General features: G+C 46.9%; 1 protein-coding gene across 1 annotated transcript in view; it reads right to left on the bottom strand.

Annotated features, from left to right (window-relative positions):
* The window catches only part of TTF1 (transcription termination factor 1), a 45,641-nt gene that overhangs the window by 16,884 nt on the left and 3,766 nt on the right, over positions 1–24,991 (bottom strand). Inside the window, exons 2-7 of the mRNA XM_060251584.1 lie at positions 23,340–23,906; positions 18,207–19,510; positions 14,826–15,076; positions 11,101–11,286; positions 8,015–8,093; positions 6,211–6,341 (exon numbers count right to left, since the gene is read on the bottom strand). Of these exons, the coding sequence (XP_060107567.1) occupies positions 6,211–6,341; positions 8,015–8,093; positions 11,101–11,286; positions 14,826–15,076; positions 18,207–19,510; positions 23,340–23,903 (2,515 nt within the window). The 5' untranslated portion in view covers positions 23,904–23,906. The remainder of the gene's footprint in view (positions 1–6,210; positions 6,342–8,014; positions 8,094–11,100; positions 11,287–14,825; positions 15,077–18,206; positions 19,511–23,339; positions 23,907–24,991) is intronic.

The raw sequence follows: 24,991 nt of genomic DNA, 5'->3' as shown, positions 1-24,991 counted from the left end.
CAAAATTATTAATTCTGAGTGCCATACCAGAACAGGACAATATTCGAGTCTTGGACTGTAGTACAGCGGCAGAAATGTTTAAATACCTAGAAAAGCAATCATCTATGCCTTCTATGACTCAGAAAATATTTCTCAGAGAGAAACTGCACAGTTTTAAGATGAATGAAACAGATTCAATGGCTACTCATCTGAATAAAATGATGGAGGTGGTTTCAGAGCTTAAAAGAATTGGAACCACAGTGGAAGATGAAGAAATTATTGCAGCTTTATTTAATTCTCTTCCCAAAAGCTATAAAAGCACAGCATCCTTATTGAGGATGAGAGACAAACAGGAACTTACGTTCTGGGATACTTGAAAGATGAGGCCAGAAGGAGAGAACTTTTTGAAACTGAGAATAAGATGTCTGTACTTAGAGTGCATCCTGGGAAAAATGAAATTATTTGTCATTTTTGTGGATTGGTAGGACATTACCAGTATCATTGTAAAAAGAAATTAAAACAAAATCATAATGCTTCTACTGGAGCAGCGACACCCAATGGGCAAATGATGAATAGCAACCAGCAAAAACGTGGTTTTAAGTCTTCAAAGCCAGCAACAAAGACTGAGAATGTGTCTAAAAGGAATCCCACATATACAATTACTGAATCAAATGCAAATCTTGAGAATCATTGGATGATAGATTCTGGAACTTATTTTCATGTTTGTAAAGATAAGAAATCTTTTGTGGAATTGGATGAGGACAACTGTCCTAAATTAGGGCAAGCCAATGGACAAATTCTGAAAGTTAAAGGAAGTGGGACTGTGATCTTAAATGTTATGGATGAAAGTCAAGAAATTAAAAAGGTTACACTAACAGAGTCTGCATATGCCCCTGAGGCAGTCAGCAACCTAGTTTCAACAAAGAGAATTATCAGAAGAGATCATGAGGTTGTACTCAGAAAAGAAAATGGAAGTATTGTTGATCCTGAATCTGGAACTGAACTTATGCTTGATGTAGTTGATGGTCTTCATTACCTAAAACTTGTTGATAATGATGATATGCAAAATGATGCTGAAAATATTTCTGATGTAACAAATGTTATTGGGCCAGTGTATAATACAATGCAATCTGTATGTAAGCATAAATCATGTCTTCTTAAATGGCACATAACTATGGGACACCGTAGTGTGCAAAGTGTGCAAAAATTGTTGAAAGAATGTAATATTGATGTTATTGATTGTGATCAAATGCAATCTGGTTGTGATATATGTTTAAAGGCTAAAGGTACCGCCCCAAGGTACACAGGCAAAAATACTGTACACAATGAAAATTTTCTAGAGATGGTATTCTCAGATATTGCAGGGCCAATCAAAGAATCGGCTGGTGCAAGCAAGTACTTTTTGACATTTATGGAAGCTAAGTCAAGATATGTCTATGTCTACTTGATTAAAAGCAAAGATCAAGTATTTGACAAATTTAAGTCATATATTGCTGCTGTGAGAAATAAATTTGGCAAAGTTCCAGAAGTATTGTTCACAGACAATGGAACTGAATACAGTAGCAGTGAGTTCCAAAGGTTTATGGAACAACAAGGCATTCAACATAAAACTACTACACCCTACTCACCACAGCAGAATGGTGCAGCTGGGAGACTGAACCGAACAATTATGGAAATGGCCAGATCAATGCTAATGCAATCTGGACTGCCAGATCATATGTGGGGTGAAGCTGTAAATACTGCAGTTTACCTGCACAACAGAATTCCATCCAAAGTGACTAATAAATCACCATTTGAAATTTGGTGTGGCAAACGACCTGGATTAAAACATCTAAAACCTTTTGGTTGCAAAGCATACGCGTTTGTACCTAAGGAGAAAAGGGGAAAACTGGACCCCAGAGCAGAACTTGGTATACTTGTAGGCTATGCCAGTGGTGGAAGAGGATACAGAATCCTAGATCCTGATACACGTACTGTCAAAGAATGCAATGTTGTATATATAGATGGCAACAGTGTTTTGCAAACTCCTACACAAGCTGAATCCACAGTACAAAATCCTATAGAGGATGTTACCTTCAGTGAACTTGCTATTTGGCAACCTGCAGAGACCACCTGTGAGCAGGCAGGTCCACCTTCACAAAAAAGCACTGAATCAGAAGGGGAAGCAGGAAGTCCAAGAGAAGCAGAGTCAACCACAGTTACTGTGAGAAAGTCAGCAAGGAGCAACAAAGGCGTACCACCGCCAAGACTTGGAATTTGTGCAACAATACAACCTGTCAAAGAACCCTCAACTTGGAAAGAAATAAATCAGCTACCTGATCCAGAAAGAAAGAAATGGATGGATGCAATGAATGATGAAATGAAGTCTTTACATGACAAGCAAGCTTGGACACTTGCAAACTTACCTCCTGAAAGAACAGCTATTGGTTGTAAATGGATACTCAAAGTAAAATACAATCCTGATGGAAGTGTGGATCGATACAAAGCACGTTTAGTAGCAAAAGGATACAAGCAAGAACAAGGAATTGACTATACAGAGACTTTTGCACCTGTCATAAGTCAAGTTGCGTTCAGAATACTTCTAACAATTGCAGCCTCCAAAGGCATGCAAGTTGAACACGTGGACATTAAAACAGCTTTCCTCAATGGAGACTTAACAGAGGAAATCTACATGGAACAACCTGAAGGATTTGAAGAAGTTGGAAAGGAAAAACTTGTGTGTAAACTTCAAAAAGGAATTTATGGATTAAAACAAGCCGCAAGAGGTTGGTCAGATAAGCTGACAGAACTACTAAAGAAGCAAGGATTTCAACAAGGGAAATCGGAACCCTGTTTGTTTACAAGACTCAAAAATGGACAATACCAGTACATATTGACTTACGTTGACGATCTGATTTTATGTTGCTACAACAAGGACGACATCAAAGAAATTGCTGATGAGCTAAATAAAGATGTGGAAGTCAAACAACTGGGAGACATAAAGCATTACCTTGGAATACAAATTGAAAGAGCTGAAGATGGAAGTTTTGTGCTGAACCAAAAACACAAAATTATGGACTTTGTTGAATCCATGGGAATAAAGAAACATGGAAACATTAGTACACCACTTGATCCAGCATATTTAACTTTGAAAGAAGGAAAATTGCTTGAAAACAATCGTGAATACAGAGAAGCAATTGGAAAACTACTGTACCTAAGCAGAATCTCGAGACCAGATATTTCTACTGCAGTTGGAATCTTGAGTAGAAAGACAAGTTCACCGTATTATCATGATTGGAATGCCATAAAGAGACTGGCAAGATACCTGTTTAAAACTGCTGATTACAAATTACTAATTTCAGCATGTGACAACCCAAGACTAGTAGTCTACATGGACGCCAACTTTGGGAGAAATGAAGGAGATGGAAAATCTACAAGTGGAAATGTATTCTTCTATGGAGATAGTGTGATTGATTGGAACACTAAGAAACAAAAGATTGTAGCTCAATCTACTGCTGAAGCTGAATGTGTGTCTGCTCAAAGGGCATGCAATGAACTGGAATGGATTATATTTCTTCTTAAGGAATTTGGAATAGAGGAACCTAAACCAGTACTCATGTATGAAGACAGCCAAGCATGTATAAGCATATGCAAAGCTGAGAATATAAAACTAGACAACAAACATATTGTCATCAAGTGTTTACTTGTGCAAGAGATGATTAAAGAAGGACTGATTGAATTACAGTACTGCCCTACTGAAGAAATGATCGCAGACATCATGACGAAGCCGCTCGACAGACTGAAGTTTGAACGACTACGTGAAAGTATGAACTTGATTGAAATTGCTAATGACTGAAATGATGCATAACTTGAGAAGGGGTTTGTTGGAATACAAGTTGTGCACATTCCAGCCATTATATAGTTAACTGTTTGTTTACCTGATAGAGGAAGTGATGTATTGTGACCTAAACTCAATTGTGGGATGGTTCTTACTTTGCCCGCGAAAGTTGAGAACACAACATTGGTCAGAGAGGATGTTAGGTGTGAAATGCTTTGATCTTGTATGCAAGGTTTATTGCTCTTCTTCCTGGCGAAATGCTTTTTGGGGAGAAGAACAGAGAAGACAAAGAAGTAGCCATGTAGATAAGACGTAGATAGACTAGCTGGTAAGCTAGATTGTTTTTCTGTTTTATCCCAAGTACCCTATCCTGATGTTTTCTAGTAAACTTTATTTCTTTTGTTAAGCTTAAGCCTCGACTCCAATTACTGCCACTCCAAACCTCTGAATTTAGCATGTATTCCCTAACATTTTGGTAGCAGATGATAAAAGATTCCAACACTTCTCTTATGTTCTTATGTGACACAGAGTGTTAGACTGGATGGGCCACTGGCCTGATCCAACATGGCTTCTCTTATGTTCATAAGTGGGTGGAGCCAGATAGGGCTTTTCTCCAGCAAGGCTTCGGACTGGTTGTGCAGATTTTTAAAAATGTAGATTTTGCAGCAGCCGCCACCACAGCACAAGGATATTCACTGTGTGACTGAAGGTAAGCTGCGGCAGCCATTTTGCGGCATCTCATGCGGAAGTTATTCTTTGTAGGGCTGCCAGGCCTTACCTGGCTCCTGGCAGGGGATCTTCAGGCACATCACGACATGCCCAGCGTGATGGCATCACCTGGAAGTGATATTATTCTGCCAGGCATGTTTGGGGGGGTGGAGGGCGGGACGCGGCTCTAGAACTTTGGGAAAAACTCTATGATTAAAATAGAGTTTTCCCCCAAATGCTACATCGCCCCCCTGCATGGCATGTCTGGTGCAATAATGTCGCTTCCGGGTGATGCCACCACACCAGGCGAGGGAAGGGCTCTCCCTGCTGGCCAGTTCCATGGCAGTGGGTTAGAGACCCTGAATTCGGAGGAAACCCCACCCTTCCCCCATTGGAGGCTGGGGACTCAAATTCTGTGGTAGCCATTTTATGGCTGCATGCACTACTACCCTGTGCTGGAATTCCAAAGCTGCCCATAGTCCCAAAAAGATTGGGGAGCCCTGCTCTAAGAAGATAGATTCAGGAGCACCGCCAAGTGAATGAGCTTTGGGAAGTTCTACTACCCACTGACTAATTTGGAGACAACACAGTCAACGTTAAATGATATTTCCCACCCACCATCCTGTGACAAACACATGCTGACCTGGATTTGACAGTTCTTACGACTTCTAAGTTCTTTTCTCTTTTCAAGCACGGAGAAGCCTTTTCTGTTTTGGCAGTTAATCCTTGGCAGAGGGTCAAGACTGAAAGTGTCCATTTGGTACAAGATGCCAGCAGAAAATTGAGATAAGCTTCTTCAGTGAAGACTTTGTACAAGGCAGAGTGGACTTTCAATGTGAGGGAATGCTGGACTTGAAGACAGATTAGATTACCTCCTGTTGAACTTCTGGGATCGACTTTACAGACACTTATGTTTTGAGATGGCTTCCAGAAAAGACACTGAATTATAGAAAACTGCAAATTATCTGTCAGGATCCTCAGTGTGATCTACAGGCTCCAGGGAAGCCTGTTTTAGAGTAGCAATGAGGCCTACGTTTCCCAGGATCCCATCTGTCCCTCTGATCAGGTGGACAGAAGTTGTGGAGGGAAAACTTGCTCGATGGAGAATAGAGGGGTGGGATCTGGGAGGAAAGGATAAGAGGCCTAGCTAGAGAAGGGGTGTTCTCTCTGGAAAGGCTGAGCTGGAGAGAGGCTGCAGCAGGAGAGTTCCCTTATCCAAGGAAGATGAGTGAGTTGGAATCAGAAGGAGGGAACGTGTACTTAGTCATGTCTGGGCTTTATTTTCTTTTTATCACCTTTACTGTTTTTCCCTTTTTCACTGTTGCACCCATAATTAAAACCCGCTTGTAAACACTTACAGTAAACTTATTACTGTTATACTGCCTGGGTCATCACGTCTGTTCAGTCACAAACAGAGGTATTTGCTGAGAAGGAAGACGCAGGGGCCTCCTCCCAGATAGACCAGTACCAGAGTGCTGGCAGCCTGTGGAGGCCTTCCCTGGTCCCCTGTCTGTGATACTATCGTATCAACGTTGCTAAATGTGTGTAGTTTCAAAAGGCAGAACTCAGCTTTTCACATAATCAGGACTGCACTGTGGATGGGAAAGGGAGATGGAATTGTGCCCCCCCCCCTTTTTTTTAGTATGGATTATACACAGCCCTGGTTTTGAGCAAGGATTTGGGAAAAGGGAGAGAGAATAACATACCGGACTTAATCTGAGAGTACTTCAGTGCAACCGAGTGGCTGCTTCGAGCCATCAGTCCGGAAATCTTGTTCCAGTGGTTGCCATACATGGCCTGGTATTTCAACAGCCTCCTCTTCTCTTTTTCAGAATACCTAAAGTGGGAATGGGGGGGGGGGGGAGAGAAGAAGGCAGTGGTGACAAAGTCAAATGGAAACAGGGAATGTTTCAGTTTCAAGAACAGGGGAGAAGAGCTTCTGTATGAGATGGCAGACGTTCAAAACGAAATCCGCAGGACTGATAAGGCTTTTTTTACCAAGCTGTCCTAAAGCACCACCCTGCAAACGGCAAAGATCAGCAGCTCCCTATACCTGAGCAGTCTCACTGGTGGCCCCCATCTTGTGGCATGGTCTGCCTGAAGAGGTCAGGGAGGCCCCCAGACTCCCACCATTCCTCTGAATGTGAAAAGCAGAACAGTTCAGGAGGGAAGTTAACAGAGGGACAAGGACTGCAGCTTATGGCACTGTTTCCGCACACATCTCTTTGTTCTAACTGCATTTTCTACAGGCTGCAATCCAGTTTTTATATGTCTTATGTCACATCATACAGTGCTTACTGCATCATTTCCTAACTTTGCAATCCCATTTTACTACAGTGTTCATTATAGGTCTTACAACATTCTTACGGCATTGTTAAATTTTGTAACCTGCCTCGAGTTTCAGTGAGAAAGCCAGAAGACAAAGAAATAAGAGCCAGTTTGGAGTAGTGGTTAAGTGTGCGGACTCTCTTATCCGGGAGAACCGGGTTTGATTCCCCACTCCTCCACTTGCACCTGCTGGAATGGCCTTGGGTCAGCCATAGCTCTGGCAGAGGTTGTCCTTGAAAGGCCAGCTGCTGTGAGAGCCCTCTCAGCCCCACCCACCTCACAGGGTGTCTGTTGTGGGGGAGGGAGATAAAGGAGATTGTGAGCCGCTCTGAGACTCTTGAGTGGAGGGCGGAATATAAATCCAATGTTGTCTTCTTCTTCTACTGATTTTTTAAATGCAGCCGTACCATTTATGGTAAGCTGTCCTTCGCTATTTTTGGGGTGGGTGGGAATAAAAGTAGATAACTGTAAATAATACATATAAGCAACTCAGATAAGATAAGATAAGATATTGTGGAGAGGCTCTCACAGCAGCTGCCCTTTCAAGGACAACCTCTGCCAGAGCTCTGGCTGACCCAAGGCCATGCTAGCAGGTGCAAGTGGAGGAGTGGGGAATCAAACCCGGTTCTCCCAGATAAGAGAGCTCTGGCTGACCCAAGGCCATGCTAGCAGGTGCAAGTGGAGGAGTGGGGAATCAAACCCGGTTCTCCCAGATAAGAGTCCGCACACTTAACCACTACACCAAACTGGCTCTCCTACATTATGCACAGCTGAACAGTTTGGTCAGTTTAAATCAGGGGTATCAAACTCATTTGTTATGGGGGCAGGGGCTACCATAAATGAGACCCTGTCAGGCCGGGCCACGTGCGTCATAAAATGCAATGCCAGGCAGCAAAGACATAAACCTTCTAAATGACACAAACACAATTAAAGATTTTTTTTTAAAAAAAACCCCTTTAAATAAAACATGCTTAAAAGATTTGCACTCTTGCGATATTCTATTTAACAGCCTCTGATGACTGAAGGAAGCAAGAGAGAGGGAGAAGGAAGCAAACTTGCTCGTGGGCAGGATAGGAGCCCTCCGGGGGCCTGATTCGGCCTTCAGGCTGCATGTTTGACGCCCCGAGTGTAAATGACTGTTTCAGGTGCCGCCGAAGTAAAGCTCCTGGTAGCATTCCTTACCTTCTGTTATCATTAGTGGGATCGAAGATTTTCTTCGCTCGATAATACACAAGTCTCCAGGGACGGGCAATTCCTTCCGCTGCAAGAAAATCAAACCAGGCCTTGGTTTTTTGATCCCAAAAAAATAGCTAAAGGTAGCTTACAATAAAAGGACGCTCGGTTGATGCCAATAATTCAGTGCAGGCTACGGGGAGGGGCGGGGCTGCGTTTTAACCCACAAGTCGTCTTGAATCAGTCAGATGGTAGCTAATTATGTGGCTGGGTGAGAATCCTTAACCAGGCCTAGGGCCTTTTCAGCCCTGCCATTGGCCTCCTGGAACATGGTCCCGACTGAGATCAGGACCCTGCGGGATTTGTTGAAATTGCACATAAAACGGAGGTGTTCTGCCAGGCCTTTGGTTGAAGAATGAAAAAAAAGACCCGGGGTGACAAAAGACTTGAGTACACTTGAGAGAGCCAGCATGGTGAAGCGGTTAAGTGCATGGACTCTTCTCTGGGAAAATCGGGCTTGATTCCCCACTCCTCCACTTGCACCTGCTGGAATGGCTTTGGGTCAGCCATCGCTCTGGCAGAGTTTTCCTTGAAAGGGCAGCTGCTGTGAGAGCCCTCTCAGTCCCACCCACCTCACAGGGTGTCTGTTGCGGGGGGAGGAAGACAAATGAGATTGTAGGCCGCTCTGAGTCACTGATTTAGAAAGGCGGGGTATAAATCTTCAATTCTTCTCCTTCTTCTACTTAACAACACTCTAAAGCAGTGGTCCCCAACCTTTTTGGCCCCAGGGTTGGCCTGCCCACCGTGGCCCCAAGGCTAACAGGGTGGGAGCACCAATTCGGCCTCCCCCTGCCTCCTGTGGCTCCTCCCCCCCTGCAGCGCCTCCTCCCCGTGACACCTCCTCCCTCCATCTGTACAAGTTTAAGGCTGGGGAAGGCAGCAGTGAAGCGTCTCCCCTGCTCTTTAAAGGCCGACCCCCCCCCCCGGGGAAACCGCGGCAGCAGCGCAAGTGACGGGCTGAAAAAGCCACGCTGCTCTTGCTTCCTCCCCACTTCCTTCCTGTGCATGGGAAGGAAGTGGGAAGGAGGCAAGGGCAGCGTGGCTTTTTCATCCCATCACTCATGCTGCTGCTGCAGTTTCCCCACCGATCAGTTGTTTGGAGGGGGAAGGGGTCCTGCCTTTAAAGAGTTGGGAAGATGCTTCACCGCCACCTTCCCTGGCCTTAAACTTGTACAAACGGAGAGAGGAGGAGGTGCTGCAGAGCCAGGCGGGGCGACGAGGCTGCACGTTGCTGTGGGGGGGGGGGGGCAGTGCAGCGGGGCTGTGCGGCCCGGTTGCCAGCAGCCATGGACCAGTCCCAGTCCGCAGCCCGGGGGTTGGAGACCCCTGCTCTAAAGTATTTGGCATCTGTAATTAAGAACAATATGTAAAGTAATAAGGCCCACTATAACAGGGAAAATTCTACAAACAACGAAGTAATACAACCTAGTGATACAACATAATCCAATAACAGGCGCTGAGGCTAGGGGTAGAAGGATCATATTTCTATCCAAAGGATAGGCGATAAACGTCCTGACAGCTAGAATATTTTTTCCCCCTCTTGGTATTTATTTCAGACATGGGGGCATTGCTGTGAGATTTTTGCAAGCTGAAGACGAAGGCTACCTGAAACTGAACATTACCGATCACCGGTACAGCACTGCTTCCTTAAGGTGGTCAAGTCTGAAGTGGCCACAGAAGAATATTGTTGGCTGAGCCACATTTTTGGACTGGCTTGATATCTATTTGTTGAGAAAGGAAGGAAAGGTCCCCTGTGCAAGCACCAGTCATTTCCAGCTCTGGGGTGACGTTGCTTTCACAACGTTTTCACGGCAGACATTTCTACAGGGTGGTTTGCCATTGCCTTCCCCAGTCATCTACACTTCCTCCCAGCAAGCTGGGTACTCATTTTACAGACCTTCTGAGATCAGTAGAATGAGTACCCAGCTTGCTGGGGGGGAAATGTAGATGACTGGGGAAGGTGATGGCAAACCACCCCGTAAAAAGTCTGCCGTGAAAATGCCGTGAAAGCAACGTCACCCCAGAGTTAGAAACGACTGGTGCTTGAGATTATTAATGGATTGGTAGCAGAAGACAGTCAGGTTGCAGCAGTGGACATCTCTCAGCAGTGGCAAATTTGTCATCGTTATTCTGAAAGCCAAAAAACTTGCACTTACCCCATAAATCTATTAACAAAAACGTTTGCAAGCCAAACTGCATGCAATGCTGCTTCATGTTTAAGTGGAACTAATGCTTGTTAAGTGACAGAGCCAGTAGAAGGAAGAGTGCTGGACTACAGTGTTGGGAGAGCTAGGTTCAAATCCTCATTATGCCACGAAGCTCTGGGTGAATTGGGGCCAGCCATTCTCTCTTGACCAGACCTACCCAACAGGGTTCTTGTGAGGATAAAATAGGAAGACCAAGTAGACTGTTTGCAAGTCCTTGGAGGAAGGTGGGATTAAAAAAAAAAAAGAGTAAGACATAAACACAGGGCGTTTTCGCACTTACCTTACGCCGGAGCGACGTCCCTCTTCACCGCGCAGCATCTGCGCAGATTTCGCACTAATTGCTCCGCAGAACCCGGAAGAGCCGCAAAGTCCCGTGGCTTTTGCATCGCAAATGTAAACTGGTTTTTGGCGGTTTACATTTGCGACGCAAAAGCCGCGGGACTTTGCGGCTCTTCTGGGTTCTGTCGAGCAATTAGTGCGAAATCCGCGCAGACACTGTGCGGTGAAGAGGGACGTCGCTCCGGCGTAAGGTAAGTGCAAAAATGCCCACAGTATTTCCCAGACATATCCATGGCCTTAAAGGATAAAAAGCCCCACTCTAGAAATTCACTAGAGAAGTATAACTATTGGGGACCCCAGGGGATGGGTGCACAATTCAGTCAAGTTAACCCCTTTAAAAATTAGTCAGAATCAAGGGGAGGGTTAAACACAGGGTCACTCTGTCTGGTCTCAGTGGGGGGTGCTTCAAAACACTCCACTTTGGCTAGATCGCACCTGGTGGTTTTGGTCTCTTCTCCCCCAAGAACAAAGCCGTGGTGTGACCCTCACCAATCCTGATGCCAAACATATGCTCATTTTTCAGTTTGGTGATGGCTGCTCTCTCTTCCGGAAAGCGGTGGACAAACAGGAGCTTTTCTGCGTTTTTTATGCTGCTCAGTTGCAAGAAGTCCTTCACGTTTTTTATCAGCTGATCGTTCTCTTTCTTGGTAAACTTGCCAAACTTCACTGCGATACCTGAAATAAGGAAGGAGCATGAAAGTCCCACATCAACATGTGCAGATCATTACAATGATTCCCACTTGGGAATGGGGGTAGGTCCAGATGGTTGCAGCAGATACAAGAGAAAAACCAGAGGCCAAATCTAGGATCTGCAGCTATGTTGGGAGGGGCTGTGTCTGAACACCATCCTTGTGCAGAGAGAAGATGATGACACTGGATTTATATCCCGCCCTATACTCTAAATCTCAGAGTGGTCACAATCTCCTTTACCTCTCCCCCCCACACACACACACAACAAAAAGGGCCCCGTTGCGCAGTGTGTTAAAGCTGCAGTACTGCAGTCCTATGCTTTGCTCACAACCTGAGAAGGGGGGGGGGGGGCTTCTGGTGTCCTGGCAGAAACTGGGTTCTCAGGTAGCTGGCTCGAGGTTGACTCAGCCATCCATCCTTCCAAGGTCGGTAAAATGAGGACCCAGCTTGCTGGGGGGAAAGTGTAGAGGACTGGGGAAGGCAATGGCAAACCACCCTGTAAAAAAGTCTGCCGTGAAAACGTTGTGAAAGCAACGTCACCCCAGAGTCGGAAATGACTGGTGCTTGCACAGGGGAACTTTTCTTTTTCCATTCCCCACAAGAAAACACTGTGAAATGGGTGGGGCTGAGAGAGCTCTCCCAGAAGCTGCCCTTTCAAGGACAACTCCTGTGAGACCTATGGCTGACCCAAGGCCATTCCAGCAGGTGCAAGTGGAGGAGTGGGGAATCAAACCCGGGTCTCCCAGATAGGAGTCCACACACTTAACCACTACACCAAACTGGCTACAATAGATCATGCAAAATTGAGTGGAACAGATCAGATGCCTTGACTTCACAGGAGGCAATTTCTTTCATATTGATGGTGGAAAATGCCATAAAGTCACAGTGGACTTATGGAGACCCCCCCCCCATACAGTTTTCATTTCAAGAGACAAATAGAGGTGGTTTGCCATTGCCTGTCTCTGCGTAGCAACCCTGCACTGCCTTGGCAGTCTCCCATCAAAGCACTAACCAGGGCCAATCCACCTTAGCTTCCGAGATCTGAAAAAAATCATGCTAGCCTGGGCCATCCAAGTCAGGGGATTGGATCAACATATGGAGCAGAGGTCCATCAGTGGCTATTAGCCGCAGGGTATTGTTGGAACTCTCTGTCTGTGTTGGACTGGATGGGCCATTGGCCTGATCCAACATGGCTTCTCTTATGTGACACAGAGTGTTGGACTGGATGGGCCATTGGCCTGATCCAACATGGCTTCTCTTATGTGACACAGAGTGTTGGACTGGATGGGCCATTGGCCTGATCCAACATGGCTTCTCTAATGTTCTTATGTGACACAGAGTGTTGGACTGGATGGGCCACTGGCCTGATCCAACATGGCTTCTCTACGTTCTTATGTGGCACAGAGTGTTGGACTGGATGGGCCATTGGCCTGATCCAACATGGCTTCTCGTATGTTCTTATGTGACACAGAGTTGGACTGGATAGGCCATTGGCCTGATCCAACATGGCTTCTCTTATATTCTTATGTGACACAGAGTGTTGGACTGGATGGGCCATTGGCCTAATCCAACATGGCTTCTCTTATGTTCTTATGTGACACAGAGTGTTGGACTAGATGGGGTTTGGAATTTTTTCCTTTTGAACAACAGACCATTTCCTCTGTTCTCTAAAAAATTCCCCATTGGCTGGAAGCAGAAATTTCTCCCCCCACCCCATGTCTGTTTCTCTGGAAACGTCACAATCAAAGAGCAGCTAGAATTAGAGACCAAACCCAGTTTCCCCAAGCAAGGACTCCTTTCTCTCTTAAGAAGAGACAGTTTTAAACAGTTACTATTGTTTTTCTCTTACATTTCCCACCAACCTGCAAGTGTCGGGGATGGGTGGGTAGGAATGACAAACCACCTCTTTCTTTCCCAGGCTATTCTCTATGCAACAAGTTGCTGTCTAGTTCAATTTTCCCCTTTCTGGTTCTTCAGCTAACTTTGCAAAGTATCTGGTAATCCATTTCTTATTTAAGGCACAGATAACAGTGCTTTTCCACCCAGAAACCTGAGGCGGTTTACCATTTAAACTACCTGCCTGGCCTACAAACCTGCTCCGGTTTGGTGCAGTGCCAGTCTGGTGTAGCGGTTAAGAGCACAGACTCTTATACAAGAGAACCGGGTTTGATTCCCCACTCTTCCACTTGCGCCTGCTGGAATGGCCTTGGGTCAGCCATAGCTCTGGCAGTTGTCCTTGAACGGGCAGCTGCTGTGGCCTGGATGCAGCTTCTCCTTTAGCATTTTCAGTGCTACTCGGATGGCAGAAAGCAGAAGTGTAGGGTACAGAACTGAAAGACCAAATCAGTGTTAAAACTGCAGTACTGCAGTCCTAAGCCCTGCTCACGACCTGAGTTCGATCCCCGGCGAAAGTAATTTAAAGAGACGAATGCCTTCTCCAAGCTGGCTGATGGGGCAGTGGGGGCTCCAAGAGCCACACAATGCGTGTGAAAGAGCCACAGTTTGGCCACTACTGGTTTAAAATTTTACAAAAATCTTAGCATCTTAAAAACTAATTCTAGCTGTTCCACTGCAGACCGACATGGCTCCCCTCTGAAATGATCTCCCTGCAACCTCTTTGGAGAAGTAAATTTTCTTCATTTAACCCTACTCAAGGGATGCGTCTTCTGCTTCTTGATGATGCACACAGTGCCATCTTTCACAGTGCTCGATTTTTGAGAAATGTGCTGCCACGGGGGCACCTGGAGCTCTGCCTGATTTGGTCTTTCAGTTCTGTACCCAACACTCCTGCTTTCTGCCATCCGAGTAGCACTGAAAATGCTAAAGGAGAAGCTGCATCCAGGACACAGCCTGGCATCCCTACTCAGCCAAGAGAAGCTGGGACTCCTCAAAGGACAATTCTGGGGGAGAATTTGACGGCAGGCCAGCTTCCTGGACAGCAGCTGGCTTAGGATCAGGAGTGGAATTCTATCAGGAGTTCCTTTGCATATTAGGCCACACCCTAGAGAGCAGTTTGGTATAGTAGTTAAGTGTGTGGACTCTTATCTGGGAGAACCAGGTTTGATTCCCCACTCCTCCGCTTGCACCTGCTGGAATGGCCTTGGGCCAGCCATAGCTCTGGCAGAGGTTGTCCTTGAAAGGGCAGCTGCTGTGAGAGCCCTCTCCAGCCCCACCCACCTCACAGGGTGTCTGTTGTGGGGGAGGAAGGTAAAGGAGATTGTGAGCCGCTCTGAGATTCGGAGTGGAGGGTGGGATATAAATCCAACATCATCATCTTCTTCTACCCCCCCGATGTAGCCAATCCTCCTGAACCTTACAAAAAAGCCTTGTAAGCTCTTGGGAGGATTGGCAACATCAGGGTTGTGGGCCTAATATGCAAAGGAGCTCCTGCTAGAATTCCACCCCTGCTTAGGATACAGTCACTTCATTATAATTAGGTTTAGATAAAGCTTCAGAGACAGCACAATCCTGAACTGAGCTGAACAGGGTTTCTGTGCTACCTTCAAAAACAAATAAAAACGTACCCCTTTGCTTGAAGTTCTTAAACCGGACCAGGTCTCGTACAACCAGCTGTTTGATGGACGCAGGAGAGAGTCTCCGCACGTGCGGAATGAACTCCTCCAGCTCCTTGGTGGCTGCATCCAGATCAGGAAAGACAAGCTCAGAACAGGGACGAAACTCATTTTCCTCTACGCAACATGACTGAGAAGCAGGAAGCTCCTTGGAAGACAACCTTGGGAGACGACTTCTCACAACTTTGGAGGTCTTTGGTAACCTATCAGGGAGCAAAATATAACATCTTACTGGGCAGAATCACACATCGTTTCTTTAAAGAACATTTGCTTCTCTGGGCTGTTTTACCCCAAGAGCACCGTCGATTGCAAAGTCCCAGACTAGAACCTCACCTCCCTTCCTTGCAGTTAAAGTCGATTTGACACTGGCAGATCATTGAGTGAAAAAAAATCCAGTGACACTTTAAAGACGCACAAACTTTATTTCAATAGGAGCTTTCGTGGGCACAGCTCACAACTGTCGAGTTCCCCTGCCATGTTAATGCTGTACTCTATCTTATTGCTGTTCTGAAACACCGGCTATGCTGCTGGGAAACGAAACTATGTGGGCCTTCTAACAGTCTCTGTCTCTCAAGGTCATCGCTCTCTGTTAGAACAGGGTCCCCAACCCCTGGGCCGTGGACCGGTACTGGTCTGTGGCCTGTTAGCAACTGGGCCGTGAGTTGTATAATTATTTCATTATATATTACAATGTAATAATAATAATAAGACAACATTGGATTTATATCCTGCCCTCCACTGTGCATTTAAGAGTCTCAGAGCGGCTCACAATCTCCTTTACTTTCCTCTCCCAGAACAGACACCCTGTGAGGTAGGTGGGGCTGAGAGCTCTCCCCAGAAGCTGCCCTTTCAAGGACAGCTCTTTGAGAGCTATGGCTGACCCAAAGCCATTCCAGCAGTTGCAAGTGGAGGAATGGGAAATCAAACCCGGTTCTCCCAGATAAGAGTCTGCGCACACAACCACCACACCAAACTAACAGAAATAAACTGCATGATTGTATCATCCCGAAACCATCGCCTCCCCCTGGTCTGTGTAAAAATTGTCTTTCACAAATCCAGTCCCTGGTGCCAAAATGGTTGAGGACCACTGTGTTAGAATGTCGTGCTAATGAATTTCATAGTGTGAGAATGTCTGCCTTGTAACAACTTAAAGCTCTTACTGAAGTAAAGGTTGTGCATCTTTAAAGTGTCGCTGGACTTTTGCTGTACTTGGCTGTGACCGACATACATGGCAAAAACCCTTGGTGAAGATCAGTGTATCTGAACCCAGTTGATCCAGTCACACATAAAGGTGGAGCGTCTGAGTTTAAGACCCAAATGTTGGGCAACGGGTGAATCGTGTTCCTCCCTTTTCATCTAGTACATTTTTATCCCTGCCTTTTTTCAGGACAGTTTGGAGTAGTGGTTAAGCGTGCAGACTCTTATCTGGGAGAACCGGGTTTGATTCCCCACTCTTCCACTTGCACCTGCTGGAATGGCCTTGGGTCAGCCCTAGCTCTCGCAGAGCTGTCCTTGAAAGGGCAGCTTCTGGAAGAGCTCTCTCAGCCCCACCTACCTCACAGGGTGTCTGTCGTGTGTGGGGGAGGGGAAGGTAAAGGAGATTGTGAGCCACTCTGAGACTCAGCATATAGGGTGGGATATAAATCCAATATCATTAACTTCTTCCTTTCCCTTGTTTCTTCCAGACAACTCTGAAAGGAGACAGCTCAGGACCACTCAGTGAGCATTACAGTAAAGTTAGGATTTGAATCCACTTCCTAGCCTACTCAGGTCTGTAGTCACCGGGGGTCCCAGCCCCCCACCCAATCCCCCTTGGACCTTTATGGCCCCTTCTAACCCCGACCCCCACTCTCTCCGCTGCCACTTTTCTTTTTCCCGATCTCCCCACCGCTCTGCACGGCACCTCCCCCTCCTTCCCTCCTACCCACTCACCAACCCGGCGAAACAGTAAAGAGTGGGCTCCTGGTGCTCTTTCAAGGTGCCCCCCCCCGCCAATCATCTGATCAGGGGGAAAAGCCACGCTGAGGCCGGCAGTTCCTACGCCAGCTTACCAGTGCACTCAGCACGTTCAGCGCTGGCTGCCCCAGCGCTGAACGTGTGGAGCACGCCAGAAAGCCAGCAGCAGAGGAAGGCTGCCTTGAAAGAGCCCCAGGAGCCCGCTCTTTACTGTTTCGCCAGGTTGGTGTGTTGGTGGGTGGGTGGGAGGGGTAGGTGCCACGCAGAGGGGGATGGGGCTGCCAAAGTGGCTAGGAGGCCACCAGAGGGGGGGCCCTCCATCCAAAAATTTTTTCCATGGGCCCCCCAACTAGAATTTTCTGGCTACGGGCCTGAGCCTACTACTCGCAGATTCTCTCCCTTCCTCCTGTTATTTCTGGTAGTCTCTCCCCCAATAGCGATTTTCCTTCAGTCTCACTTCAAATTTGAGAAAAAGAGCTTGGGAGAGGTCATGGGGAGGGCACTCGTCCTGGCCGAGAGCTCAGAAATCCTCACTGTGCCTCCTTTTTGCTAAAAACCACTCCCTCCCTTCCTCCTTATGTGTAAACTGGGAGTTTAAAAAGACATATTGTTTAAAAAGGCCATTGTCTCTAATCAGTCTTGGAGAACGAATACAGCAGAGAACGAACACAGCTTTTTGGAGCCAGGGGACACCTTTGGAAGTCTAACACAACGTGGTGGCCGCAACCCAAACATGGCTGCCAGAGAACTGCGGCCGCAGGAGGCGAAGCCAGCCACAAAGTGGCAGCCGTAGCTTGCCTTCGGTCAGCCAATGAACACCCCTGTGCTGTGGTGGCAGCTGTTGCCAAAGCAATGTTTTTGGAAAGCTGCACAGCCAATCCAATCTCCAATGGCCCATCCAAAACCTTGCTGGGCAAGAGTGCCACCTGGCCACACCCACTTTCTAAAAACTCTCGGTGAGTGCCAGGAAAAGTGCCAGCTTCAAGAGGGGATTGGATCAACATATGGAGCAGAGGTCCATCAGTGGCTATTAGTCACAATGTATTGATGGAACTCTTTGTCTGGGGCAAGTGATGCTTTGTATTCTTGGTGGTTGGGAGGGGGGACAGTGGGAGGGCTTCTAGTGTCCTGGCCCCACTAGTGGACCTCCTGAGGGCACCTGGGTTTTTTGGCCACTGTGTGACACAGAGTGTTGGACTGGATGGGCCTGATCCAACATGGCATCTCTTATGTTCTTATGTCAGTGGGCATCATGGCACTCACAGGAACCCCACTGGTGCCCTCGGGTACACAAAATGCTGTTAATAGCCCTTGAAATGGAGGGCATCAATGAGAAGGGATTCCATTTTCCTGAACTGTCCCCCAAAAGTTACTTACTCACTGCTGTCTTCCAAACGTTTGGCCGGTGATTTGTTTTTTATCTGCTCGTGATCGGTCTCTTCCGCTTCACAACCTACATCGGAACTATCAGAATCTTCCATGCCAGAAGATTTTTTATGCTTCTGCGGCTTCCTTCGTGTAACATTGGTACTATTAGAGTCCTTCACACCAGAAGATCTTTTATGCTTTTGTGGTTTCTTCGATGAAACATCGGCGTCTTCTATGCCAGAAGATTTTTTATGCTTGTGTGGTTTCCTTGGTGTAACGCTGGTACTATTAGAGTCCTTCACACCAGAAGATCTTTTATGCTTTTGCGGCTTCTTCGATGAAACATCGGTGCTATCAGAGTCTTCTACGCCAGAAGATTTTTTATGCTTGTGTGGTTTCCTTGGTGTAACGCTGGTACTATTAGAGTCCTTCACACCAGAAGATCTTTTATGCTTTTGCGGCTTCTTCGATGAAACATCGGTGCTATCAGAGTCTTCTACGCCAGAAGATCTTTTATGCTTGTGTGGATTCCTCGGTGTAACATCGGTGCTTTCAGAGTCTTCTACGACAGAAGATTTTTTAGGCTTGTGTGGCTTCCCTGGTGTAGTGAGGCTACTCAGTTTGGTAGAAGTGGCCAGCTTGGTTGCTGTTTTCTTCTGGGAGAGGCTTGAATGCTGCGTTGTGAGTGGTGTGGAGGTGAAAAGTTCCGCTTGTGAGTTCTCTACATTGTGGTCACTGACCTCTTTGTGCTTGCCTGAACTCCCGGGGTCAGTCCTATTTTTCATGGGCCCATCAGACAATCGGCTAGCCTCAGTCTCCTGGGCTGCAAAGGCCTTGGCTCTCTTCTTTTTGACAGGTGTGCCTCCATCAGTCCAATCCTCATTCTCCAAACGATCTGTTTTGGGTTGGCTGCTAGCTTTTCCTTGACTCAGAGGGACACAGAGCCAGTCGCCATTCTGTGGCTCGATAGGACCGAGTTTCCTCTTCTTTTTCTTCTTGGGCTTGCAAACTTCCGTTCCAGCCTTGTCGGGCAGCTCACTGTCAGTTGTGACGCCAGAATGATCTAACTGGTAATCGGATCTCTCCTGCCTGGCTTTCTTCTTGGATTTCTTTTGAGGAGCCTCGCCACCCTCGGAGGCCTGATCGAAGTGCGAGGAAAAAATGGAGGAATGGTCAGAGGACAAAGGTGAACAAAAGCCAGCCTTGGCGGGCTGCCCATGTGTTTCTCTTCCAAGTCCCTTTTTCTTCTTTTTTACCATGTCCAAAATCTGGAAACCTTCTGTACTTGATTCTTCAGCTGTATTTGTCATTTCCTTAAAAAAAAAAGAATAGGTGAAAGGCTTAAAACACTAGCAAAGCCACAAATAGGTAAGCCTTTCCTCCCTGGAAAGGTGCTTTTTCTATGGCAGGAACTCCTTTGCATATTAGGCCACATGTTCCTGATGTAGCTTGCGACGGAACCGGCCCGATTCGATCTTCACACCTGGTCCCGTCAGCTCCCTCTTGCATTGCCAACTCCTGGAGGGAGCTATTCTTCCTGCCACTAGGGTGCGCTGAGACCACCGGCTCAATTTAGAAGATGATGATATTGGATTTATATCCCGCCCACCACTCCAAAGAGTCTCACAGCGGCTCACAATCTCCTTTACCTTCCTCCCCCACAACAGACAGCCTGTGAGGTGGGTGGGGCTGGAAAGGGCTCTCGCAGCAGCTGCCCTTTCAAGGACAACTTCTGCCAGAGCTATGGCTGACCCAGGGCCATTCCAGCAGGTGCAAGTGGAGGAGTGGGGAATCAACCCCGGTTCTCACAGATAAGAGTCCGCACACTTAACCACTACACCAAACTGGCTCTCAGTTTAGGGGTTCCTGACTGAGAGGGACAGGACTCCCAATCCCCTTTTCCAGTTTTAGAGGCCTGGTCTCGAGGTTTTCTGCCAACCCAGCACCTAGTTATCACAGAGACCAAAGTCCTTCTTTGGGAGACCCCTGGAGGATTGGCACCCTTGCTAATTGCATGCCTTCCTCCTTCCTTGGACTCCCCTCTTACAGTTGCATGGTCTAAGGCAGTCAGGGAACTATGTGGTACAGAGCTTTACTGCCAGCCTTCAAAATAGTAAGAGGTTTATTTGAAAAAGAAATGAAAAGCTACAAGCATAATCTTGGCACAGCACACGATCAGCAACCAGAAGATCAAACAAAAGTTGGTTTTTAAATGCATCCTTCTGTCCCTGGTTTAAAAACTTGCCCTACCAGATGTTTAAGCAGAGTAGGCACATCTAAGCTTAGTAACTTACAAAATCTTCTAATAATACCTCATTGCTTCTGGCTTCCTGCATGCAGCCAGGCCTGGCCAGCCACATGGTCAAATATGACTGCTGGCTAGAGAGTAGCAGTCTGGTATCTTCCAGTCCAGCTTCAAGAGTGAAAAGTCCCCTTTGCTCTTCAGAGCAAGCACTTTTACTAATCCTCTGACTCCACCCACTTTACATCCCTCTCCACCCCTTATCACCTGGTCCGCCCAGGTTTAGGCTTCTTTTTCTGTTGTCCCCAGGAAGCCTCCTTTCTGGTAGGCATTCTGAGAAACTCCAAGCATTCTGGGAAATCTCCAGCTCATTCCTGGAGATGGTCTCTGGGGCTGCTTTAGCCCAGTGACCTCCACACTCAGTTTCCTGCCTGGAGGAGAAGGATGCCCATTGTCTCTTCAAGTAGCTCTTATTAGCATCTCTTAAGAATTAGCCTAGATGCTGCTGTAATGCCTGAGGCCAGATTCCCCCACCCTTCCTGCTTGTTTCTGAGCTCAGAGACAACCTTTTAAAGCTGGCTTGCCACCTCTCCAGGAGGCAAGGCATTTCTCCACATAGCCAATCCTCCAAGAGCTTACAGGGCTCTTAGTACAGGGCCTACTGTAAGCTCTTGGAGGATTGGCTACATCATGGGTGCGCAGCCTAATACACAAAGGAGTTGCTGCTACAAAAAGCCCTGGGAGCACCAAACCTTTTCTAATGTTGTTGCCCTCTTCTGCATTATTTCAGCTTCTACAATACCCTTTTTGAGACATGGCTGCTGGAACCATACACAGTATTCCAAACATAGGTGCGACATAAACCCATATGGTTATAATGCTGGCTTTTAGTTCTATGCTGGCAAGACGTTTACCTTAATGACGCTGCACACTGAATTGTCACTTTCACCAAAACTATTCGCTATGCCTCCAACATCTCTCAGGCTCCACCAGTTCTTCTGGAGCTTACAATATGCCCTGTAAGCCCTTGGAGGACTGGCTACATCAGGGGTGTGTGACCTAGTATGCAAAGGAGTTCCTACTACAAAAAAACCCCTGGAAAGGGATATAACGGGGGTGGCCTTGGAAACCACATGTGGCTCTTTCACACATATTGTGTGGTTCTTGAAGACCCCCACCCACCCCATCAGCCAGCAAGGAGAGGCATTTATCTCTTTAAATCACTTCTCCAAGCCAAACCAACCAAGGGCATGGAAAATGCATTTAAAGTTAAAACTGTTTTCTTTCCACCTCCGCCTTCCTATTTACATTCCTTCCTTCCTCTGTTGTCCATGTCTTGTGGCTCTCAAACATTTGATGTTTATTCAACGTAGCTCTCACATTAAGTACATTTGACCACCCCTGGCATATAATAAAGGCCCTGATCTGGATGACCCAGTCTAGCCTGATCTTGTTAGATCTCAGAGGCTATGCATGGCCAGCCCTGCTTAGTAGTTGGATGGGAGACAGCCGAGGAAACCCAGGGTTGCTATGCAGAGGCAGGCAATGGCAAAGCATCTCTGAATGTCTCTTCCTTGAAAACCCATGGGGCACCATAGGCCAGCTTTGACTTGAGGACACTTTCCATCACATATACTATATATGAGAAAGAACATCACATGAGCCCACAGGTCATGTGGTCCCTGGTAAAGGAATAGGGCAAAAATGGGGAACAAAAACATGGGAGAAATTTGCCTATAGTCTCCCCTTCTAAGAGTGGAGTTCCATGGCTAATCAATAAAAAGGGCATAAAAGGTTCAAAGCAGGGCAGGTTCAGCAGTGTCTCATCCTCACAACCTTGCTGTCTTTAGTCTGTCCTCTGAAATCTCATTCCTCTACAAGGCAAATAGCAATTCCAGCTACTGGATAGGGCCAATTGCAATACGCTCACTTTCAAATACAAACTGCCTACTGAAGCCACTTAATGCTCTTGCAACCTCTTCCTCATTTCAATCTCTCCTTTCCACCAAGCTCACTTAAGAATCCTCCCTGCTTCCCATTTTATGTTCACAACGTCCCTATCAGGTAGGTCAGATTGAGACTGACTAGACAAGGGCTGGCCAAACTGTGGCTCGGGAGCCACATGTGGCTCTTTCACACATATTGTGCGGCTCTTAAAGCCCCCACCTGCCATTGGCCAGCTTGGAGAATACATTTAAAGTCAAAGTTGCTTTCTTTCCACCTCTCCCTTCCCCATGTATTTTCCTTCCTGTCTTGCCGCTCTCAAACATCTGACATTCATGTCTTGCAGCTCTCAAACATCTGATGTTTATTCTATGTGGCTCTTACATTAAGCAAGTTTGGCCACCCCTGGACTAGACCAAGATCGTACATTGAGATTCATGGCAGAGCTGGGAACTGAACCAGGATTTCCCCACGCCCAAAACTAAGGCTAGCCCGATCTTGGAAGCTAAGCTCTGGCTACTATTTGGATGGGAGATCATTATGGAAGTCCAGAGTCACTATGCAAAGGCAGGCAGTGGCAAAACCACCTCTGGAATTCTCTTGCCTTGAAAACCCTACATGGTCGCCATAAAGCAGCTGTGTCATTGGCCAAAAAAAAAAGGGACGTTATAATCCAAATTAGGGATTGCTACTATGTTATGAATCTTGAGAAGACCCTTGAGAGTCCCTTGGACTTCAAGAAGATCAAATCAGTGTAACATTGGTACTATCAGAGTGTTTCACACCAAAAGATTTTTTAATGTTTGTGGCTTCCCTTGTATAGTGAGGCTACCCAGTTTGGTAGAAGTGGCCAGCTTGGTTGCTGCTTTCTTCTGGGAGAGGCTTGAATGCTGCGTTGTATGTGGTGTGGAGGTGAAAAGCTCCACCTATGAGTTCTCTACACTGTGGTTACGGACCTCTTTGTGCTTGCCTGAACTTCCGGGGTCAGTCCTATTTTTCATGGGTCCTTCAGACACTCTGCTAGCCTCAGCCCCCTGGGCTGCAAAGGCCTTGGTTCTTTTCTTTTTGACAGGTGTGCCTCCATCAGTCCAATCCTCATTTTCCAAACCATCTGCTTTGGGTTGACTGCTAGCTTTTCCTTGACTCAGAGGGACACAGAGCCAGTCGCCATTCTGTGGCTCGACAGGACCGAGTTTCCTCTTCTTTTTCTTCTTGGGCTTGCAAACTTCCGTTCCAGCCTTGCTGGGCAGCTCACTGTCAGTTGTGACGCCAGAATGATCTAACTGGTAATCGGATCTCTCCTGCCTGGCTTTCTTCTTGGATTTCTTTTGAGGAGCCTCGCCACCCTCGGTGGCCTGATCGAAGTGCGAGGAAAACATGGAGGAATGGTCAGAGGACAAAGGTGAACAAAAGCCAGCGTCGGCAGGCTGCCCAAGTCCCTTTCTCTTCTTTTTCTTCTTTTTCACCATGTCCGAAATCTGGAAATCTTCTGTACTTGATTCCTCAGCTGCATTTGTCATTTCCTTAAAAAACAAAACAACAAAGAATGGGTGGAAGGCTTAAAACACTAGCAAAGCCTCAAACAGGTAAGCCTTTCCACACTGGAAAGGTGCTTTTTCTGTAGCAGGAACTCCTTTGCATATTAGGCCACACGCTCCTGATGTAGCCTGTGACAGAACTGGCTCGATTTGACCTTCAGACCCGGTCCTGTCAGCTCCCTCTTGAATTGCCAACTCCTGTGGGGAGCTATTCTTCTTCCTGCCACTAGGGTGCGCTGCCACAACCTGCTCAATTTAGGGGTTCCTGACTGAGAGGGACAGGACTCCCAATCCCCCTTTCCAGTTTTGAGGCCTGGCCTCGAGGTCCTCTGCCAACCCAGTTATCACAGAGACCCAAGTTCTTCTTTGGGGGATCCCTGGAGGACTGGCACCCTTGCCAACTGCATGCCTTCCTCCTTCCTTGGACTCCCCTCTTACAGTAGTGTGGTCTAAGGCAGTTGGGGAACTACGTGGTACTGAGCTTTACTGCCAGCCTTCAAAATAGTAAGAGGTTTATTTGAAAAAGAAATGAAAAGCTACAAGCATTATCTTGGCACGGCACACGATCAGCAACCAGAAGATCAAACAAAAGTTGGTTTGAAATGCATCCTTCTGTCCCTGGTTTAAAAATTTGCCCTACCAGATGTTTAAGCAGAGCAGGCACATCTAAGCTTAGTAAGTTACAAAATCTTCTAATGATACCTCATTGCTTCTGGCTTCCTGCATGCAGCCAGGCCTGGCCAGCCACATGGTCAAATATGGCTGCTGGCTAGGGAGTAGCAGTCTGGTATCTTCCAGTCCAGCTCCAAGAGAGAAGAGCCCCCTTTGCTCTTCACAGCAAGCACTTTTAATAATCCACTTTACATCCCTCTCCACCCCTTATCACCTGGCCCGCCCAGGTTTAGGCTTCTTTTCCTATTGTCCCCAGGAAGCCTCCTTTCTGGTAGGCATTCTGAGAAACTCCAAGCATTCTGGGAAATCTCCAGCTCATTCCTGGAGATGGTCTCTGGGGCTGCTTTAGCCCAGTGACCTCCACACTCTGTTTCCTGCCTGGAGGAGAAGGATGCCCA

Source organism: Heteronotia binoei, chromosome 12 (assembly GCF_032191835.1).
Source record: "Heteronotia binoei isolate CCM8104 ecotype False Entrance Well chromosome 12, APGP_CSIRO_Hbin_v1, whole genome shotgun sequence".
Taxonomy (NCBI): domain Eukaryota; kingdom Metazoa; phylum Chordata; class Lepidosauria; order Squamata; family Gekkonidae; genus Heteronotia; species Heteronotia binoei.
The sequence above is the reverse complement of the archived record's forward strand: the minus strand, read 5'-3'. Positions and strand labels throughout refer to the sequence as shown.